General features: G+C 46.5%; 1 protein-coding gene across 14 annotated transcripts in view; it reads left to right on the top strand.

Annotated features, from left to right (window-relative positions):
- Nucleotides 1–22,674, top strand: part of PPIP5K1 (diphosphoinositol pentakisphosphate kinase 1) — a 1,113,174-nt gene that overhangs the window by 803,698 nt on the left and 286,802 nt on the right. For all 14 annotated transcript variants that reach the window (XM_069625171.1, XM_069625166.1, XM_069625170.1 and 11 more), the window contains one exon: nucleotides 11,625–11,715. In XM_069625171.1, the coding sequence (XP_069481272.1) occupies nucleotides 11,625–11,715 (91 nt within the window). The remainder of the gene's footprint in view (nucleotides 1–11,624; nucleotides 11,716–22,674) is intronic.

Below are 22,674 nucleotides of genomic sequence, written 5' to 3'. Positions count from 1 at the left end.
TTAAACCTTCTATGGAGGGGGTGAAGGGCACATAACTGCCAGTCTTATGTCCTCTGCCTGGGTGGGAGCTTTATGGAGGGGGTCAAGGGCACATAACTGCCAGTCTTACGTCCTCCGCCTGGGTGGGAGCTTTACAAAGTGCCGCAGGGGCCCATGAGGCCCCCTTTCAAACCTATGCTAAAAGCATCACTTAAAGATCTCAATTACAAAGTTGCCTCCCTTATAGCCATCATGTCTATAAGAAGGATTAGTGAGCTTCATGCTTTCTTAGTCATCAAACTGTTTGTTACAATTCAAAAACATAGTCGCCTAAGTGCTCATCCACATTTCTCACCTAATTGCATTTCAAAATTCCATCTTCACCAATCTATTGAGTTGCCCGCCCAATCATGAGTCTTAAAGCAGGATTAAACAAACCCTTCACACCTACGTTAGCAAGTCTAAGGAAATTCACGAAACAAGTCACTTGTGTGCTACAGGCACAGAGGAGAGAGACCATGCGATCAAACAGACGATCTCCAGATGGATTGTAAAGTGCATTCAATGTTACTACACACTAGCACACAATACACTTCTAGAGCTCACTCCAGCCACACCAGAGAGGTAAAACTAGCTTTCTTTGCTAGTGTACCCCCTGTTAGGCAAGGTTTGAATGTAGAACCCTCTGGGAACACTGCAAACTAGGACTACATGTATAGGCAACCTAACCTTTGGTATAAGCTTGTGGCTTCTTTAGAAGGAAGCAATAGAATAGTAACACACAAATATACTTCAATACTGTACACGCTGAGTTTCTGAATCAGACAAGGCCCTTTCGGGATGGCCCAAAGACACAACCTACACCCACAGGTGACTTCAGTAACAAGGGTGCTGGGGACATTAATACCTTACTGTTGGCATTCAGAATACTCTTTAAAAGTTGGTAAAAGGCAAAGGTTATTAGAACACAAGAGATTACAAACATTCTTAAGCAGTGCAGATACTTTTAGAGTTCACTAGAAGAGTCATTCAATTCAATAGGCTAAGCCAAAGTCAATGGGCAAAAGTCTTGGATAGGATAAAGCACTTCTGGTAAGTAATGGAAAAGTCTTTGCACAAGTTCTTTGGAGTCTTTGACGAAATGAAGAATCAAATATAGGGCTACAGGCTGATAAAGCTTGTGAGTTGTGGAAGTTACGAGCACTTCTACAGTAAGAGGTAAGTTCTCTTAGACTTGTTCTACAGTACCTTGGTAAAGAAGAAAAGATGCAGCTGATGACTTCTGTTCCTATGCAGCTCTGCAGATCTCACTGTTCCTGCGCCTCAGTCGTGGGGACAAGAGGGAGGACGTTGGGGGACTGCTGCACTGCACCGGCACTGTCAAAACTGGCAACTGGCAAACTTTACTTTCAGTGGCTGTTTCTCGTTTCAGCTCCTTGTGGTACAGCAAATAGCAATAAGTGCGGTTCCTGGCTGTCAAGGTGGAATGTCCTTGCTTCTGGAGTCCCGCACTCTGCTGAGGGGGCTCAGGCTTAGTCAGTCCTGCTTCGTGGGAGCCCGGAGGATCTTCCAAAAGCTTTAGGCCATCTTAAAAGTAAGACACACAATCTGGTGTCCCTCTCCATGGCTATACGGTTGTCACACCTATGGTACCTTTACATTGGGTACTCCGTGCCCCCCCAGTGAATACTGCACCAAAGGATGTATGCGTTGCACACAGAACGGCTAGACCGTTCTACACGCGTTGAAGACTCTTCAACGCACTTCCTGGTAAGCGGCTTCAGTGGGGGATTGCTGCTAGACGTCACGTGAATTCTTCTTGCCATCACGTGACTCTGCCGCACGTACTTAGTTGTACGTCGGCATCCAATCCCTGCTTCCAATTGTTTGTCCATTCCGGCTTAGTAAAGAAGCCCTGACTCGTTGAGTCACTTTCTTCTGTTCCAGCTTCATTTGATGGCTTTCCTTCATCCGTCGGATTGAACTCTGATTGATTCCTGCCTCCTGCTTCACTTCAGCGGGACGCTCTGAGGATTACGTTCCTCCCGGCGGTGCCAGAGTGCTGCATTATTTCTGGAACGTTGTTCCTGTTTTCTCCGTTTCGCATGGGAACCAACAAGTAAGCGTTCCCCTCTCAGCTTTTGAAATCTGCTGTGTGGCCTGCTACGTGGGGAACTTTACCTCAATTCATTATCTGCTTAACTGTCAGCCAAATTCTACTCCTTACCTTATAGTTTGTCAAACTGCTTCTGTATTCCGCACGCATTTATCAGGGGAATCCTGGTCTTATTTCTGTTCTGAATTAAGGTCATTTCTGCAAGGGCATTGGAACTTCATTTTCTACGCACATGGTACTTTCATCCAGATGAGGATTGGAACTCCGTTTTCTTTTGGACTTTACTTTATTGGATACCTGCAGTGCATATCCAGGGGTGCACCAACCCAGCACTAGTGCGGCCCTCGTGCCTTTCGGGATTAGCTTCCCTACAAACCAACCCTTTCCTAGATGTTGTTTTCCAATTGGATTGTCTGGTGTTATGTTCGGATGCTGTTGAACTCCGCCAACAGGTGAGTGTGGTTCATAGGGGGTCTCTTAGATAGAATCATCATAGAACACATTCTCATAGCCTTTCCTATTTTCCCACAGCTTAGTGATTGCTCGTGTTCCTTGCCCTTTCCATTAATCCCTCACTCTGCCTGTGAAAGTGTCATCAGGCTGAGGGTGCTATTAATTGAAAGGTCTATTCTTGATCGCTTTTCCTCTTCCGTGGAAGTCCATCAGCGGCAGAACCTAGAATATACTGGTTGGAATCCCTTTTCTAAGGTCTGACCTTACAGCTTGTGTATCCTTTTCAAATATAGGTGGGGGTTAATGATTCAAAGCTTGGTTTATGACAACTGTTTACTGCAGCAACTCTGAGGAAATTCAACCAGCTCCAAGATGGGTGTCCAGGTGGCTTACTTTGGAGTTGATTGGTCCCACCAACTCAAAGGAAGAAGTCGTCCTTGCAGGTGCTTCTCTGTCGATGCAAACTTGGCAAGTAGTCACTGCAGCAGGGCTTCACCGGGCAAACCAACGGTCCAGGAGTTGCAGCAGCCGTCCTCTTCAAGCTCTTCTTTGGTTCCTTCGTCCAGTGGTCGACTCTGCCTTCCAAACCAAAAGACTTGCCTTTTATTCAGTTCTCTCCCATTCATTCCAGCCTAGCTGTCACTCACCCAGCAGGGTGGCTGTCCTTGCCAGTCAGCCAGCCAATCACCACAGAGTGCATTTGGGTCTCCTAGGAGACTAAGCACAGGGAGTTTCGGACACCTCCCTCACTTCCTGCCTACCCCAGACACTCTGGAGCCAGAGGCCGGTTTCAATCCAGTAACCCTGCCAAAGGCGAAATGAACTAAGAGACCAAACCTGGTTTGGCGCGCAGAGAAAATCTCTAGAAGGACCTTTCCACAAAGACATGGCAAAAAAAAACAGACCGGGGACCATTTTAGCAAAGATGACTGGCCGCCATTTTGAAAAAGATGGCTCTCGCGGTTACTTTACCAGAGCCGCGAACGGTCACGGTAAATGCAAACCTAGTTAGTTCAAAGCGAAACCACTGCCACCAGCCAGTCAATCGAGGAAAGGGTAACATAAAAAATGTTACTTGAGCATTTAGACACAGGGGATACTAAGTAACCCCTCCAGCACTCTATTGTAAGATAGGGTGTGCTGGGTCTAGCAGGCACAGTGCTAAGTAAAGTCAATTTAATTTTACTGCTCTGGGAAACAGTAGTTTATCCCAGAGAAGGTTTTTAAACCTTGGGAAATCTGGAAGACTTCCCTGTGGCACTGCACTGAAGGTGCTTTGTGACACAATTGTAAAAGATGCCTATGAAGTTGGTTAGACTCCATAACCAAAAGAAACAGACACAGAAAACAAATAGAATTAAAAGTACAAAGTCCCAGCGTTCAGCAAAAGACGTGGGGGTCTCTAAGGTAGAGAGGAATTAGCACATTTTTGAGAGTTCTCCCTTACACCACTCAATTAAATTTGTAAAGTTGCTACCTGGAGTTCTGTTCAAGCATTCACACAACATTATTGTGTGGGTACTCGGGCCAGAGCCAACTCCCACGTGGGAAAAGCAGTGCTTAAACATCTATTTGCTACCTCTTTAGCTTGTCACACCGCCTATTCCTGGTACTGCTTGCTAGTTTATTTAAAGAATGTGAATCTAAGCAGATTCACTAACCTTAGAAGGCAGACATTGTTAATCCAGTAATGGTCTTTTTGTGGCTTGTTTCTGTTTAGATTCACATGTGCCTGCACTGCCTTCCCACTTGGAAGCTACGCGACAGTACCACTAAACATAAGGGTTCTCTCCCATTCTACACATCATGTCAGAAAAATAATCTGAGGATGTTGACGTGTGAAGGATCATAATGAGACCTGTCCACGTAGAATATTGGTAGTATTGCAAGAATGTCCCGTTTTGGAATTTAGAAAACGGAAGCAAAACTCTGACTAGATTGTGGCCCATACAAAGCATGTGACTGATATGTGTTTGTGTAAAAAACTCATTTGATACCCAACAGTAGGGCTTGCGCTTGCTCTTAGTAGTAACTGAATGTTTCGGTAGGGAATTCTGGATAAGCGTTTTGCCACACAGAATTTGTCAGTACTTCTGACATGGGTTTCTCCTTAACCTCTCTGTTAATATAGTACAGAGAACACATGCTGATTGTTAGAGTAATGTTGAGCATCTGTAACATGAACATAGATTTCTTTTGCCAGTGAAACCTAATTTTGTCTAGAAACAATTCATTATGTTGAATGATTTTACACAATCCACGCCTCCCAATAGTGTTATCTATTGATGGTAATTACATGATCTGGTTTTAGAGATTGTACATTTCACGTTCTACCTTTTCTGCGGCAGAGAAGAACCCCTCCCCAATAGCCTGATGTGAATTGTGCCTTGGCATTTAGTCCTCTGCCGACTTCCAGGAGTGCTCAAGTGGAGGATGGTGTTGACTTTTCATTAACATATTTTTATGGAGCACTTAGCCCACACAAGAAGTTGTATTCTAGAGTACCAGGGCGTTATTTAAATTCCTCTACAGTAAGCAATCCAAATTAAGCCACTTGCGGGAGCCCCAAAGGTTTATAGACACACTAAACGTAGGCCATTCGTTCCAGAGCTGAGGCCCGCATTGGTAGCACCTAACATTATGGGCAGATGAGGTGCCTTGCTGCAGGAGGTTTCATGCATTAGACTCCTCTCAGACCGAAGAATAAAGAAGTCTTTATTGGTACAAGCAGAAGAATTCCACGGAGCACTTCTTGCTAAATTTCGACCATTTCATTGGGTCAGAGGAGAGAGATTTTTTTAAAACCTCTTATCCAGCCTTGTGCCATGTGATGGCTTGTTGAGTTAGACGCTATTTTCCTTTAAAAGTCTTTTGGCTCTTTTACAGTTTTGATTTTCTGGGGTTGTCTTTCATGGTCAGGTACCCCAGTACTCTGCTCTCCTTCAAGGTATTTCTTTAAGAATGTATAAAGTGCACACTAAGGCGCAAGGGCATCTAGCCACTGGTGTTGACAGTATTGTGACAAACCGCTCCTACTCAGACTTGTACAGTTGTTTAGTAAAACAGAAACATTCTGAGTGTCCTGCAAAAGGAAAGGTACTCATCTATGACTCTTGATGATAGTGGAAGTGAATTCCACAACTTGGGAGTCATAACTGAGAAAGGTGCGCGTGCGCATGTCCGTATGCCCCCCTTGCCCATGGAGATTTAGCTAGAGCCCTCTTTCATTCTATAGCTGAATCTCGGCAGTGATGTGTTCAGTAGCACGGAAATCCTTTGGTTATTTATTTTATTCATCCAGTGTACTTCTTCGTTACACAACTTCTGTTCCAGCTTTCTGCCACTGTATGACCACCTTGAGGTTGTTCTGAAGTATTATCCTGAAGTGCAAGGCAGATTAGACGTATTAGAACCAGCTCAGGACTATGTTGACTGTCACTGCTTTGATGTTATTTTGAAGTTTCGTTTTTAGGTAATAGGTGTGGAGCCAGTCAAGTTTACAAGCTTCTAATAATTGAGGTGTGAAGCAACAAAAAACAAAATGCTTGTTTGATAAACTCCCACCTATGGAGTTGTCTGTCTTATCAGCTATGTTGGGGCTTGTGTTCACCAATTCATGTCATCTTTTATGACAAGGCCAGTACCCTGCCCTTCTCAAGAGAGGATGGAAATCCTTCTCAGCCTGGCTTTGGAGGCCTACCAGGGAGAAATCCCTAGGCAGCCCTTGCCCAGAGGAAGAAGGTGTCAGTTGAGACTGCCCCTTTTCCTGTGCAGTACCACTTTCTCTGACACCATGCCTCTTGAGCAAGATGCTTGTCAGAGTCTTTCTATTTTCCCTGAAGCCAACATACCAGACCTGTGTAATGGCAAGAACTGGCAGAGAGAGAGCAACCATCAAGCGCCAATAGTTGTCCGCATTAAGACACTGAATACCTGGGCCCAGCCAAGTGAGAATAACACTCTGACAGCCCACGCTGACCAGTTTCTGGCACCTGAGCCAGAAAGCCAGCAAAACAAGAGTGAAGAGGTGGGGAAAGAACTAAGCAAATGCATGGTGAGACAGACTACACAACGCACCCCAGCAGAGGAAGCAATAACCCTTGGGCAGTGGCAAGCTCCCTACACCACCAGGGACTGAACAGAGGAGCGCAGACCCCTACACAGACACTACTTACCATAGGGGGACCCACACCAAGGCACCCTAACACAAACCTAGACACCATGCTATCCAGGCCGCCATGACTATGCTTCAGCGGGCCCGCACAAAGAAAAGGCTTGGGGTTTTAGCCCACTATTTGACATCTTTATGGAGGAGGAGGAGGAGGAGGAGGAGGAGGGAAATTTCTGGATGTTACAATGGATATCTCAACTCAGGGCAGTGGTCAGATGTTCAGGAGACCACCTTTGTTGGATTACAGTGATTTCCTCTGTGTGCTGAAGCCTCAGCAAACAAGGCAACATGGAGAGTGGCCAAGGCTTAGTCTCAGGAGAGGTGAGTGGGGTCAGTGGGCCAAAATGAGTCCACACAGTGAAACCCCAAGAATTATATCTGGGTAGTTATACACATATAATATGTATTATAAGCCCAAGAACACACATGAAAAATGAGTAAATGCAGGTAAAGTACCACAAAACACGATCTACTGTAGAACATATATACATTCACTTGAGTCACTGCACAGACTTCAATTACTCACCAGTACCTGCAATGGAAGAAGGTAAGTAATTTAGTTAGCACAACACTCATCACAAATTACAATCCTCACTTTAGAAGTACAGCTGTAAGATGAATGGGGCATTTTGCCCAATGTTCAACGTGTGTGTAAAAAGCGCACAGGAATGCGTAAAGTTTGCAAAGTTCTAATACTTTTCATAGACTGGAAAAAAGTTAGAAGTGTTATGAAGATGCAAGGATGGATTAAAAAGTCAGGTAAGTATCTATTATTGCTAACAACCTGTACCCAGCTTTCGGATGGCTTTAGATAGCTTTTACTACCAACACCAAAGTACAAAAAACTTAGCCCAAAGTTAGAAGACACTTTGGATGAAATAAGGCTCTGGCAAGTATCCTCACTACTCCCCTCCCTTACTTCAGTTTTGGTCCAGAATTGGCAGTTCCGGAGTTGGCCAACAGAGGTACGTTTTCCCGCCTTCCTTTCGGTTCTCAGATGCCCAGACAAGTCTGGCTGGTCACATGAGCTGCTGCACTCTGTTCCGGAGGAAGAATGCGGAAGACAGGGCTGCAGTACATCTCAGGACCATGGGATTGATGCGGGAAACGACTCTGTTGCAACTGTCACTGTTGCAAGGTGACGCAAATGGATTCATCTATCGCTGTCTGATGCATCCTTCTATTTCGGGCCTAAAGGGACTGGGAAGACGAGATTCATCAGACGACATGTAGATGGATAAACTGGCTATCCCCAAAGCCGTGGGTTTGAATCACTGGACGTCGGCGCTCCTATCGTGGTAGGCTAAATTCGAGCTGGACCATCCACTGGGCAGCCCAGGGACCGTTCCGAATAGGCTCACTTGCAGGGTTACCTGAAGAGGCCGGGAATGGTTGGTCCCACAACTCGGAAGGGTTGAAGCACCAATGAAGGCCTTTGGAGATCAGTCGCCAAGCTGGGCTTCTCTTGGGCAGCATCAAGATTCGGTTGCCAGGCCTCTTCAAGTGCGTTTCAGGATCGTCCTTCGTCTGCTTGGCTTCTCAGGATACTTGGCTCTTCAGATCTTCTGGAAGGGCTTCAGGGCTCCTTTTCTTATCCAAAGTCAGGTGAGTGCTCGGACTCAGTCCTCCAATGGCAAGAGCTTACCCACACATACACTCCAGCAGTGGACCAATCCGGGACCACTGTGGGTCTCATGCTTGTATGCACACCAGACCTTCTAGAGCCAGTTTGTGCATTAGGACCAGAAAGTCCCAACCCGTTTCCTGGCTGGCTCCTCCCACACATGCCCTGCACTAGCCCACAACACCTTTGTGTTTCCCAGTGAAGTGCATGATCATGCAAGGATTTTCCTGACCTGAAAGGTCACGAAGAAGGCCAAAACACAGGATGTCCAAGGTACAAACGTAAACCTTGTGGCACGGCCGTTGTAGGACATTGCAGCTGGGAGCCAAACACGGTAAACTGGGTGAGGCAAACCCAAAATACAGTGAAATGTAACTACTGCCACCGTTTTGTCCTTTAGCACATCTTGGGTAACGAAAACATCCCTTGAATGGAGTCTAGGTTCACACAAAAAGAAACCCCATTGCACTGCATTGGAAGATGCATTGTGCAATGATAAAAAGTTACCCAAACAAGCACCAAAGTAATAAGACTAAGGGAAACGGTAGTCAGTTTCCCCATGACGTGAGAAAAAGCCCAGTGTAGAGAAGCTGAAGGCTTCATTTCACTGTAAAAACGCAGGGCAATGTGTAACCACACAAGCAAACAGTTTAGGGGTCCATAGAATATGGAGGAAATGTTGTTTCAAGAGAAAATGTTCCTAACACTGGAGCAGTTGAGGTATTTGTTCGTTAGTGAGTGTACGTTTTACAGTGTTGTGATTGTGCATTTGAGGTAAAGGAATGTGGCTAGGAGAGGAAGCATAGGCAGTGAATGTGAAGTGATTCATTTGAGGTAAAGGAATGTGGCTAGGAGAGGAAGCATAGGCAGTGAATGTGAAGTGATTCATTTGAGGTAAAGGAATGTGGCTAGGAGAGGAAGCTTAGGGAGTGAATGTGAAGTGATTCATTTGAGGTAAAGGAATGTGGCTAGGAGAGGAAGCATAGGCAGTGAATGTGAAGTGATTCATTTGAGGTAAAGGAATGTGGCTAGGAGAGGAAGCATAGGGAGTGAATGTGAAGTGATTCATTTGAGGTAAAGGAATGTGGCTAGGAGAGGAAGCATAGGGAGTGAATGTGAAGTGATTCATTTGAGGTAAAGGAATGTGGCTAGGAGAGGAAGCATAGGCAGTGAATGTGAAGTGATTCATTTGAGGTAAAGGAATGTGGCTAGGAGAGGAAGCATAGGGAGTGAATGTGAAGTGATTCATTTGAGGTAAAGGAATGTGGCTAGGAGAGGAAGCATAGGGAGTGAATGTGAAGTGATTCATTTGAGGTAAAGGAATGTGGCTAGGAGAGGAAGCATAGGCAGTGAATGTGAAGTGATTCATTTGAGGTAAAGGAATGTGGCTAGGAGAGGAAGCTTAGGGAGTGAATGTGAAGTGATTCATTTGAGGTAAAGGAATGTGGCTAGGAGAGGAAGCATAGGGAGTGAATGTGAAGTGATTCATTTGAGGTAAAGGAATGTGGCTAGGAGAGGAAGCATAGGGAGTGAATGTGAAGTGATTCATTTGAGGTAAAGGAATGTGGCTAGGAGAGGAAGCATAGGCAGTGAATGTGAAGTGATTCATTTGAGGTAAAGGAATGTGGCTAGGAGAGGAAGCATAGGGAGTGAATGTGAAGTGATTCATTTGAGGTAAAGGAATGTGGCTAGGAGAGGAAGCATAGGCAGTGAATGTGAAGTGATTCATTTGAGGTAAAGGAATGTGGCTAGGAGAGGAAGCATAGGGAGTGAATGTGAAGTGATTCATTTGAGGTAAAGGAATGTGGCTAGGAGAGGAAGCATAGGGAGTGAATGTGAAGTGATTCATTTGAGGTAAAGGAATGTGGCTAGGAGAGGAAGCATAGGCAGTGAATGTGAAGTGATTCATTTGAGGTAAAGGAATGTGGCTAGGAGAGGAAGCATAGGGAGTGAATGTGAAGTGATTCATTTGAGGTAAAGGAATGTGGCTAGGAGAGGAAGCATAGGCAGTGAATGTGAAGTGATTCATTTGAGGTAAAGGAATGTGGCTAGGAGAGGAAGCATAGGGAGTGAATGTGAAGTGGTTGTGTGGTTCAAAGGGGGTGTATGAGCTGGAGTATGAGTAGGTGTTGGGGCGGAGCCATAGTTGTACTGTGGAGGAGGGAATTGTAGTGTTGTGAACAGAGTAGGAACATCAAAGGGTGGTGGCTGAGGCTAAGAGGGAGAGAGAGACATTGTGGGGACTGAGAAGGAGAGTACTGAGAGCAGAAGACTAAGCAGTGAAGGAAGAGAGACATCGGAGGGACGGAGGAGGAGGAGGAGGAGGATGAGGAGGAGAGTGCTGAGAGGAGAACACCAAGCACTGAGAGAAACAGACATTGGTGGGACAGGAGGAGGAGGAGAGGCAGGTACTGAGAGCAGAATACCAAGCATTGAGAGGTAGAGAGACCCATGGGGGGGATGGAGGAGGAGAGTACTGAGAGGAGAACACCAAGCAGTGGGAGGGAGAGAGAGACATTGTGGGGATGAAGGAGGAGGAGGAGGAGGAGGAGAGTAGTGAGAGGGAAAGGAATATCTGGGATTTATAGAAGAGACTGAGTCGGGCAGACCATCTGTAAGGCATAGTCCACAACCCCTTTAGATTACTAGCTACTGGATTCAGTAGGCACAGTTTGAGGCCCCGAGTGAGTTTCGATAGAGGAGGCATTCTGGCTTTAGGTCTTCACTTCCAGTACAAGTCAGAACCTAGACAGCAGAGGGTATATACTAACCTGGAATTAGGGATGCCAGCTTTGGGGAGCATGTGCTTTTCTAGACGATCAGGATGGCCATAATGCCTATTGTAATCCTAATAAAAACCTTGAACTGTTGCAGAGCTTTGAAGCATTTTTTGAGCCGTCAGTGACATTTACACCAGCCTGAGTTTCAAAGTGAATGTTTTCTGGTGAGATTTGAGGCCATAGTTTACGTAACAGTTTTGGGGGTCGATTGTTTGCAACATATGAGGTTCTTTCCCAGGCAGTGTAATGCTTTGCATGTCAGTTGGTTGCTTGTGATTGAAGACCAGCAACTACTTCTGAATTAAGATTTGTATGCATGCACATTCCTCCCATGCTCTGGGGCAGGGTCATATTATTTGTGTGAGATCTTGCCTGTTACCGCAGCTTTTATAAGGAGTTTTATGTAGAAGTAATTTCTGAATGCCCATATTCTCCACACTATAGTTTGAGTAGTACACTTTCATCCTGGATTACAATAACATTACTGTTTTATTCTTATAGGTACTTTCTGAGACCTCTACAAAATCTGGAGGGTATCGCCTTTTCACCTCTTACTCCAGACAGCTCACGGACGTGAAGCAAAGCGGCCTAGGTAGGAACCTCGATATTGCTGTTCTTTATTTCTAACAGTCCCAATACCACTTTATAACACTGCACTAATGCGGCACAGAGGCCGCCAGCATATAATGCTGGCTACTGTATAAGAAGATCATCAGTGGAAAATGCAGACGTGCATCTATGAAGTGTTCAATTGCTCCTGATGAAGCTCTTTGCATGTAGGTTTTGCAAACGACCTACTGGCACAATACACATGCAAAACTCTGTGTTTTAATTGATTTAATTCTCGCTGTATGTGTGTGCCAAACTAGTCCTTTGAGTTCAAAGTGACTTTTTTTTAGAAAAGTGTTTTTCTATTTTGGCGTCCATTCTAGTTTGTCCTGGTCCCTTGTCATTATTCAGTCATGTTTGCTATGTATCTGTCCAGTATGTCCTGGAGTGCCAGCAGGGAGGTGCGCATACAGGATGCATGTTCAGTTATAAACTGGAAACCCCATCATGCACTGGTGTTTCATTGGAACAGTGTCATTACAAATAGGCTTCCTCTGTCTGCCCTGTAATCAAGCTTTCTATTTGCCACCTTGGATAATATTCTCTATTAAGCCTTCATGGTTCTACAATGTTTCTTTTCATGGCTCAACCTTAGCCAGGCTTCCTCCTTCCCTTATCCACTTCAGGGCACTCTCCAGCCATCGTTAATAGTGCTGCGTTTACCTGACTGGTCCCAAAAACCTGTGTTCACCTTGCTGTCCCTCCCTCTCTTCTCTCCTATCCCTCTGTTAAACGAGGGACATCCATGTAATCCCTGTTGCAGTCCTCATGACATGTTTTTCTTTTCTTTTTGTGGCCGTCTTCTAACATTATTGTGACCCTGGCCAGCTATGGCTTCAACAAAGCAGCTGACTGCGATATGTTGACATGCACCAACAGCACTGATATAATATGATATTTTATTTGTATTGCGCTCATACACAAGTGTTTCAGAGCCCGACGAGGCAAGGGAGGGGACCAAGGGAGGACAAAACAAGGATCTTACTACGCCCAGAGACATTGAGAACGCGCAAGTGCAGGGGAAAGGGAAGGGGGGTAAAGTGCAAAGGAGGGGGGAGAAGTGGAAAGTGTTGCGCAAGGGATAAAAGCACAACAACTGGTAGTGCAGCCGACAAGGTGGCATGTGCAAGGTTTAAAGCGCAGGCAAGCGGTGTCTGATAAGTGCAGGTAAGGGGACTGTAGGTTTACAGATACAGACCCAAGTGCAAGGATTGCCAGGAGTTAGTGCGGGTGTGTGGCTGGGTGGGCAGGGACCTGGGCCTGAAATCACAGGGTAACCAGGTGCACGGTGCCGAAGCAGAGAGATCAGCAGGGGAGAGGAAGAGCGAAGGCAGAAGCAAAGAGGAAGGTCTTGAGATGCTTCCGGAACCAGAGATGATTCTCCTCGAGTTTCAGAGTGAGGCCCCAGCTGAGGAAAGAGATCTACCCCCAACTCGTTGCATAGAAAAGCGACGGACCTTGAGGGAGTTGGATGTGGAGGAGCATAGAGCTCAAGTGGGAAGGTATTTATGGAGGGAGAGTTGAAGGTATTTTGGACACAGGCACCAGAAAGCCTTGTGGACAATGCAAAGGGTCTTGAATGTAATCCTTGCAGCCACTGGGAGCCAGTGAAGAGATTTCGGGGCTGGAGAGATACGATCCCAGGGCTTGAGGCCAAGGACAAGTCTTGCAGTCCTCTTCTGGATGTGCCGCAGAGGGCGGAGAGTAGAAGCAGGCAGATTTAGAAAGAAACTGTTGCCGTAGTCAAGCCTGGAGAGAACCAGAGCTCTAGAGACAGTGAGCTTCTGGGGGAAGAAGATGAAAGGAAGAATACCTCTGAGGAGGTGCAGTTGGTAGTTTGACTTCTTAGAGACATCAGAAATGTTAGGAAAGAAGCAGAGTGCGGAGTCGAAGATGACCCCGAGGTTGCTAGCCTCACAGGTGGGAGCGGGAAGAGGGCCAAGGAGGCCAGCCAGAGAGAGACAGGAAAGGAGAATATCACAGTGTGGCATGTCGTTAATATAAGGTGGTTGTATGTGCACTTTGTGTAGGAAGTAGAGACGGCACTCAGCCGTCTATCACAGTGTGGCATGTCATTGATGTAAGGTGGTTGTATATGCACTTTATGTAGGAAGTAGAGATGGCACTCGCTGAATATTTCTGGAGCGCCTCTCAGCTCAGTCACAGCCACCGTATTTGAAACAAATCAATTTTTCAGAGGTTTTGCTTAAAATTCCATAAGTGTGTAAGGAACGATTTCTCTTTTGGCAGCTTTCCCTCAATATTCTATGTACCCCCCACACTTTTCGCTTTTGTTTTTTAACCTGCCGTACTTTTTAGAAGGAAGTGAAGCCTTTGGCTTCACCCCCCTGGCCTTTTGCTCTTTTGTCATGAGGAGACTGATCAGTCCTTCAGACTATCAGTACTGGGAAACAATGTTTACCTTTTGTCATTTTACTTTTTACCCATTTGGGGAACTTTTTAACAGTGCACACAGTATCTTACAATGCAGTGCAGTAGAGATGCTTTTGTATCACCCTATTCTGTTGCATTGGGGACTTCTGAGTACTTTTGAATGTGCCTAAAGGCACACTGGTGGCAGGAGTTACATTTTTACAATACTTTTAGTATGCACATTCGCGTATACCCCGTCTGGCTGCTAAAAGTGGCTAGTGCCCTAAAATATCCATGCCAAGAGATTGTTTGCTAGTCTTTTGGCCTTATTGTTTCTTGTCTTGGCCTTCTTCCTGCCTTTGCAGGTCAGGAAATCCGCAATGTGGTCCTGCATTTGCCCGGAAAAGCTGCTGTTTATGCAGGCTAGTGCATGCCATTTGTGTGTGGACCCCGGAAGCGGGTGGGACTGTCCAGTCCCAGTCCACATCCATAGTGCCAGAAAGTCTGGTGTGGATGCATGAGTAAAACCTGCAGTGGTCCCTTATTGGACCACTTCTGGGTGTGTGAGCAGTGCAAAACCTTATCATTGGTGGGATGGAATTGCCACTAGCCTGGATTTGGGATAAGAACAGGAGTCCTGCAGCCATTCCAGGAGATCAGCATTGGAGCCAGGAATCCTGTGTAGCCGACTGAAGACTTGTGGATGACGCCTCAAGAGGCCTGGCAAACTTTCCTGAAATTGCCCCAGTGAAGCCCTGCTGGATTACGTGGTCTGAGAAGGCCCTCTGCATTGCTTCAACCCTTGGACTAGTGGGACCAACCAACCTCGATGCCGCCTAATGATGAAGCCGTAAGGACCCTTCGGAATCGTCCCTGGACCACCCAGCTCTGTTTTGGGCTACCGTGCCAGAAACATCGCCATTCCACGTTTTCGTCCGTCACTTCAGTGATAGCCAACTCGTACTACAAGCAGCCTGTTCTGGAAGGACTATTTCAGTTGTGACTTGAAAGGCGCCTGCTGTCGACTGTCTGCGGTGACTGTTGCCAGAACCAGCTTTTCTCCATCTGGTAGAGTGTCCTGAAGAGCCCTTCATCAGGGCCTGCTTAATTTCTTCATTGGAAAGGGCTGCCCTCCCTCAGCTCCTGGACCTCCCAGGAATCCACCTCCTCTATTGGATCCAACAGCAGGAAAACCTACCTCCCAGTTGACCTGCCTAATCATGTGGGAAAATCGTAGTCAATGCGAGGGGAGTACTCTCAATACTTCCAGCTGCCCCGGTCCCCCTATAATAAACCTTAGAATAATCTTTGGTTTATTCCATTGTACCCCTTTTTTTAATGTTTCTTCTAAAAGCTGTTCTATTGTAACAGAAAATAGTCTGACCTACTTGTATCATTGTTGAGAAGTCCTCTGGAACATGTTTCACCACCACACAAACCTTTTCTACCTTTGTCCCCTCTCCTGAGAAGAAACTTCTGTGACTTTTGGGCACTGGGCTGCATTCAACATAGGGATTGGACTTAAAAAGTTAGGGTATTATTCTTGTGAACTGGTTTACCTCACTGCATACGTACCTTCTTTTACTTGTTTTAGTGAATGGTATGGCGTTCTACAAACTATACTAAAGGTGACTATATATGTATGAGTTTTGTTTGATAATATTACCTGCTTGTTTCATTTTTCTTGTGTGTTTTGGGCCTATAATAAATGGAGTATTTTTATACTTGTCTAAGCATAATTATTGTGTATTTCACTGTGTGGACTCGTTGTGGACCCCACTCACTCACTCCTGAGACGAAGCCTGGACCACTCTCCACGTTTACCTTGATTGGGTTTGGCTAACCTCTCATGGTTCCCCACTGTTGACCTCCACCAGGCCAGAGTTTTAGTGGCAAGAGCAAACGCATAGTTCCTATTATTCCATCTCTGACTGTGCAGCGGTTTTCCATTCATCTTGACAGCACATTGGCTAGGGCTGCTTGTGGCCTAGCCTCGGAACCCATTTGGATACTTCTGAGGGTAGGCCATAACAAGCCCTAGCCAAACCCATCCAAGGGAGTGGGGGTTGGCGGGCCATGACCAGGCAGGGTAACAAGTATATCCATTGTGCAATACAAGGCAGAAAAAGTGGACAGAATGGGCCAGTGTCCAAGATGGAGGAGGACTGGTAAGTGAGAAATGGTGGCGTGAGGGTGGGAGGGAAGGAGAGAGGCAGTACAATAAGTACAGAAATAAAGATCTTATAGACCCTCTCCCAATCCAAACCTCTACTTACCCTCTGTAATCTGGGGACCCCTTTAGGAAGTTCCTGTAAATGGTGGCCCTTCTGGATTTGTGCCTTAGTTTCGTTGGAGGAATTCCAAAGGTCTCATTGCAAAGGTCGCTTCAGGCATCATGTTTTTGGGTACAGCTACTTCGCAGTTCCCCCGCTCGAATGGACCTCTTCTGGATACTGAACAGCTGGACACCCAGGACACACAGACCTCTGCATTACCACTGCATTGACTCGGGAGGATAGCTCAGTGGCAACGTGCTCGCCTTGGAAGCAAGACGACACACAGCGACACAGGTTCGATCCCCGGGTCAGCGCTTAGAAACCTCTGGGTATTAAGCACTTTATAAATAACCTATCATATCATATATCACTCCTCCAACCACAGAAGACTTCCATAACGTGTTGCTGGTAGTGAACAGTGATGGTCACTTGAAGAAAAATGGCAGAAGGCAACCCTTGTGCTGGAAATGAAGCAACTGGTCCTGCAAGGCCCCTCTTTGTGGAGAGTCCTAAGGGTTAACATGAATGGTGAGCAGTGCAGGAAAGTAGCCCCGCATGACATCTGGCTCCGCAGGAGGACATTGGTACTCTTCCAAGCGATTCCAATGGCTGGATTGTTCAGCAGATGCCATGGCTGGTTGTTCCCACCATTCCAGGAGTCGAAGCAGTGATGAAGGTCTTCGGGAGATTTACAGAGAGAGAGAGAGGGCTTCAGCAAGTGAAGTAAGTGCTGCTGGCAAGCTTCTAACAAGGCATAGGTCTTCAGTGGGCTGCTCTCCTTCATAGTGGTCTTGGCTCCAATGACGATCTGAAGACTGGCTGCATGATTACCACTTTTATCCAGGATCTGGGCTGGTGTTGCCCCCAGCCCACAATGGCAAAGATCTACTCCATTCAAACTTAGCAGGGACTGTCCAATCCTGCATAGCCTATGGCCACTGCATCTGCCTAGCAACAAACATACTCTGGCAAAAATGCGGACTGGGTCCAGACAGCCCCATCCCCCACATCTGCCGACATACACGTGGCTTGCTCCTGCTCCATCAGAACTCTGTTGTGGACATCTTGAGGCCTGTTCAACCATTTTATCTGTTGTGGGATTGTTTCTGTGCTGGTTGGCCCTATTCTCCTGCTGCCCTCAACTAACTCTGGGCATTTGCTTGGTTCTTATGTGCTCCTGTCGCGATTTTCATTGCTGCTGACATTTCTGCCATGTGGGTCTTCGCTCCAAGTGTTTCTGTGGCCTTCATCTGGATCCTACGGGGTTGGGGGTTTGAGTCCCTTCACTTGGAGCCCACAGCTTATCTTATGCTAGCTGAACCGAAACCCTGAACATCTACTCTCCTGTGCATCTGTTCTTCTCACACTGCCTGCAATTCGCCAATGCCCATGGTCCTATGCCATTTTGTGGTGAAACGTCTTCCGATGTGCAGATTCGTCTGAAACTTTGCAGACATCCTCTTTGAACTCCTTAGACTGGATGCCGCTCCTGAAAGTTCCCTCAGCTGAGACAAGGACCGAGAACCAGAGCAAAGTCTACCACATGACAACCGTCCTTCACCCAAGCCTTGAAACAGGCACCAACGAGCCAGTGCTGCAAAGATCCTCTGCTGGGCATTCAACCACAAGAGAGCAACCGCCAGATCCACTCCAAGTTCTTCATTCCTGTCGCTAAGACCGAGAATCCTGAACCGGGGTCTGCTGTCGCCTCACTGTGGGGACCGTCCTGCTGCATCAGTTTCTTTGCTAAAAGGTTACTATCATACTCCTAGTTACTTAACTCGAGCATTGCTTTGTTGATCATTTGCTTCGAGTGCTGCAGATAGCTGCATCTGCACCCCTCCAGGGCCTACCTTGAGCTACATCAGGGTGGACAACCATTGTGTTCCAGCTTGCCTTATGACACTGGTGCTTGGGCCAATCCAGCTAGGGAACCTGCTAATTGCCTTGCCCTGTGTAACCTGACTGATACCAACCTAAAAGCCTGAAGAGTTCCTGCTGGACTCTGCTTCTTTGATCCCTGAACCCTGATTTCTTTCCTTGCCTTCCTCAGCCCTTACTCACTGGTGCTACAGTGTCCCCTCTGGCTTTGTGAGACTCACCTAAGACAGGGTTAGGCTTTCTAAAGCAGGCTGAACTAAAGTTATCAAAGTTTCTATAAGTTTGCATATATGTTTCAAGAGGCTTGATTATATGATTTATTACCATTATTGTTATTCTGCAAGATTTAATTCTGTGGATATTTCAAGTGTTCTTCTATTATATTACTGTGTGATAGTTGTGAGAAACCTGAAGGTGTCTCCCTGACTAGTCCCCAGGGATCTGTCCTCCAGGAGGCCAGGATACGGCTATCGCTATTGGATCCAGTTCCTAGGGTTGGCCCAGTGAGGGAGGATCACTTGGATTGGGGGGGGGAGATAGTGGGATCGGGACACTGGCTGAGATGCAGTATCCCCCTTCTAACGCCTTTTCCCCAGCCTACCACATGGGATACTCAAAAACACTGGCGCCCCTCTTTTCCAACACAAACACTTTCGCACACCATGAAAGATGGACTAACACCAGAGCCGTTCACCTGAAATGGCCCAACAAAAGGGTCAGGCAATGTCGGGCAATTGACCAGGATCAGCCACACCTGACAGCCCTTTCCCTTTTCGACAGGGATAAAAGGTGGAGCACACAACGAGCAAGGCAGATGGCATGATGAAACAGCTGTCCAAGCATGGCAGTTCAAGAGGAGGAGAAAGGCGGGGAGAACTGAAAGGGAGACCAGGAGAAAAGCGTCCTTGCCCTTTCAGACCATGACCCGCGAAGCCTCCGTGGAAGGAACCATAAGACCGCAAACAATAGCCAGAGTGGGCTGAAGCAGATGTCAACGGTACACAAAGCATACTTACACTGATAAGCGGGATAGAGAACGACGTCTGCTACCGTGGTACCGTCCTTGACTCCAAATACGAGGAAAGCCAAGCGGCTCATCACAGCCAGTGAGTCAAGGGGAGAACCGATAAAGAAACCGAACTGTGTTGAATGAAAGTCGAAAAGTAAGAAAAGTTGAAAGAACTGTGAACATTGAGGGAAAACCAGCTGCAAAGGGGTCCGGCACCACGTGGGTGCTCAGTCGAGAGACACTGATTGATCCTGCATTTGTTGAAACTACTGAAACCAGAAGGCCCTAGGAGAGCCGCAAGGAAGAGGTCTAAGTGGTCATAAAGGGATCTAGCAAAAACCCATGTACAGTCAAAAGTCTTTGATCTGCACGTAATTGGAAAGCTAAGGGAGACGAATCCTGCCTAGTAAATTCAAGAGAGAGAACTGTATGACTGGCAAAGAATTGGCAAGAGGGAACCCGACGGAGGGATGCCGAGGAAAAGGGGCGAAATCTGAAGTCCCAATGAAAAGTGTGTTGACAGGAGTGAGCCAAACAGAGGTATGTCCACATTGAACTGTTTAAAAAGATATTAAGGCTTTTGAATGTTATGTTATGTTAATTGGCATTTATATAGCGCCTTATATATCATTGTTATGACCTCAAAGCGCTGGTAGGTTGTACGCCCTCAGGAACCGTAGTTCAAGTCAGTAGAGAGGGATAAGTGTTGTATGGGGCCTGGGCGCACCGGATATGTGTGCAGCTGGTGTAGTTGTTGGATGAAAGCTGCTTTCTAGCATTAGGTGTGGTGCTGAAGATATCAGTTGGATGTGTGCGGTCTGGTGGGTGGACACTCAGGCTGGGTTCTGGCTCCGTTAGGCCTGAGGAACGCCTTTGTGAACATCTAGGCTGGAATGTGCTCAGCTAGCTGTGTTTTATTAGGGTGATGAGGTATTCATGGGGTCGTATTCGTAAGTGAACAGCTAGGCCGAATTATCAGGGGTATCGCTGTGTTCTAGTTGAATGATGGTCTATAAAAGAGAGTAAGCGTAGTGGTGTGATATGGTGGTTATCTGTAGAAGCGCTGGAGACGAGGCACGTGGACAGGATGATGGGGACATACATAGCGACATACGGATATATAGCGACAGGGGTCGATACAGGTATATATTGGATACAGATATATATACGGGTATACAGGTATATAGGGGATACAGATATATAACAATAATTCCATCCACTCTGTCCAGTCCCATCCACTCTATCCAGTCCCATCTCTTCCATCCAGATCTATTGTCAATGTATCTGATTCTATTCACTCCATCCATTAGGTCACTCAATCCGCTCTATCATTCTGTTTGTTTCATCCAGTTCCATCGAGTACCGCCTATGTCCCTCCAATCGTCCAGTTCCATCCATGTCATCCAGTTCATTCAAGTCATCCAATTTCGATCCACTCCGTCACTCTATCCACTTCATTTCAGCCGTTTCGTCCACTGCATCCTTTCCATTCACTCTGTCCTTTCCATCCAATGCCAAAGGTGACATTTTCTCGAGAAAAGAAAAGCCATAGTGAACCCGACAGAGGGAGGGTGATATTTGAAAGGGATCTGATCCCGCAAGAGGGGGTGCCAGGGGTGAAAAGGCTGTAGCGAACCTGATGCAGGGAGGCCAACATTCGAGAAAGGTCAGAGTCCGGAAGAGGGGGACCCAGGGGGTGAGAAACAATCACCCCACCGGCATGTGAATGCAACCAAGAAATCTTATTGAATGCAAGCCAAAGTGAACCTGACAAAGGGAGTCTGAGATTGAAAAGGGGTTGAGCCTGGAAGAGGGGGACTCGGGTGAAGAATCAACATCCTAAAGTGTAGTGAGAAAGAAACTTTGGTTTGTTCTTTTGAACATATCAGGCTCTCAGAAACAAGAGATTTACCAATTGAAGGTCCCGATATCGCTGAGAACGTTTTGTGGATCTGAGCCCGGAAAAGGGGGATCCAAGGCTGAAAGATAATCGCCCAACGTTCATACGGAAAGTAACTTTTGTTTATTATTTTGGTTCATATCAGGTCCTTGGAGGCCAGAGACTTCTTATTGAAAAGGGACTTAACCTCCGAAGGTCCTGATATCTGAGAGGCAGAACTGTCGTCTTGTGCTGGGGAAGCTCAAGCGTGTGCTGTGCTCAAGAGGCCCGCCTTGTCCTGTGCTCAAAATGTGGGGAAAGGAGACTCCTGGCTGCCACATCCTGACTTATCATTTTTGAACACTTCTTTCTTTTTTGTGAATCCTATCCCACACACTTTTGTGTTTAGTTGTAAGGATTGGCAATAGGTTTTTCTTTGTATAGGCCATTTATATTTCACAAGACGCCACTAGGACTGTCTTATTAGTTGATGGTCGTAGCTTGTTCCCATCTTAGATTTAGGTTTAGATTAGGCATTTTCCCAACCTACCTATACAGTTTAATATACACTCTTTAACTGTGATCACTTGTCTGTCTATTCTTGATACTATGCCTTCGGTACATAAAGCATAAAAGGCTTGAATTCTACAAGCCTTGGTGTATGTAAATATATATATTTTATTATATAACTTGACAGTGTGCGTTTCCCTGGACTAAGTGTATGCTCCGAGCTCTGTGTACCTCACTACAGGCGTCGTCCTCCTAGACTAAGCCTGGCTCTCGTCCACAGCGACCAACCTTTGGGTAGTTCAGGCTAAACCTAAGTGGTGTGACCCTGTTCATCCACGGTGGGCTTCCAATAGTCTTGTCACAAACAGGACTTTGGCGAGAAACCCTAACCCCCTTCCCTACTATTGTTCTTTATTGTCTGGAGGAAGCCCTGTGCTCACTCGCTGCAATCATCTCTACTGGGCCTGCTGGTTCTCATACAGTGTGCTGATCTCTTTTTTTTGGGGTTAGCTTGGGCCCACTCACTGGCTCGTTGCCTCTCGTCCTGTGGGGCAAAAAGGACTTGCCTGACGTGTCCTTATAACCACAGCAAGCCTATACGATGTGTCAAATTAATTAAATAAATATAAGCCTTGCAAGCTTATGGCGGGATACTTAGTGTGATCTCAGCATTACCCAGCCACAGCACTGTGATGTTACAATGTTGCCAGCTTACTGAAGTGTGCTCCAGAATTAACAGGACTGCTGTGCATTAGCCCTCTTGCCTGGGCGTCTCCACAATAACCTTATGGCGACCTCTGGGGAACGCAAAACCTTCCTTCATGCCACAAGAACTCCCCCTGGGAGTTTCCCTAGAAAGGAATGCTACAAAAACAGTTGAGACTTAACAAAAGACATTTTCACATCATGGAGATGATTACTGGAGACCTTTTGACAGGAGACGCCGTGTGGGGAACAGCGCACACTATGCATATGCTAACCCATGACAAGCCCCCGTCCCCTAAATTGGGTCCT

This window comes from Ambystoma mexicanum, chromosome 11 (genome assembly GCF_040938575.1).
Source record: "Ambystoma mexicanum isolate Mex_15411 chromosome 11, UKY_AmexF1_1, whole genome shotgun sequence".
Lineage (NCBI taxonomy): Eukaryota > Metazoa > Chordata > Amphibia > Caudata > Ambystomatidae > Ambystoma > Ambystoma mexicanum.
The sequence above is the reverse complement of the archived record's forward strand: the minus strand, read 5'-3'. Positions and strand labels throughout refer to the sequence as shown.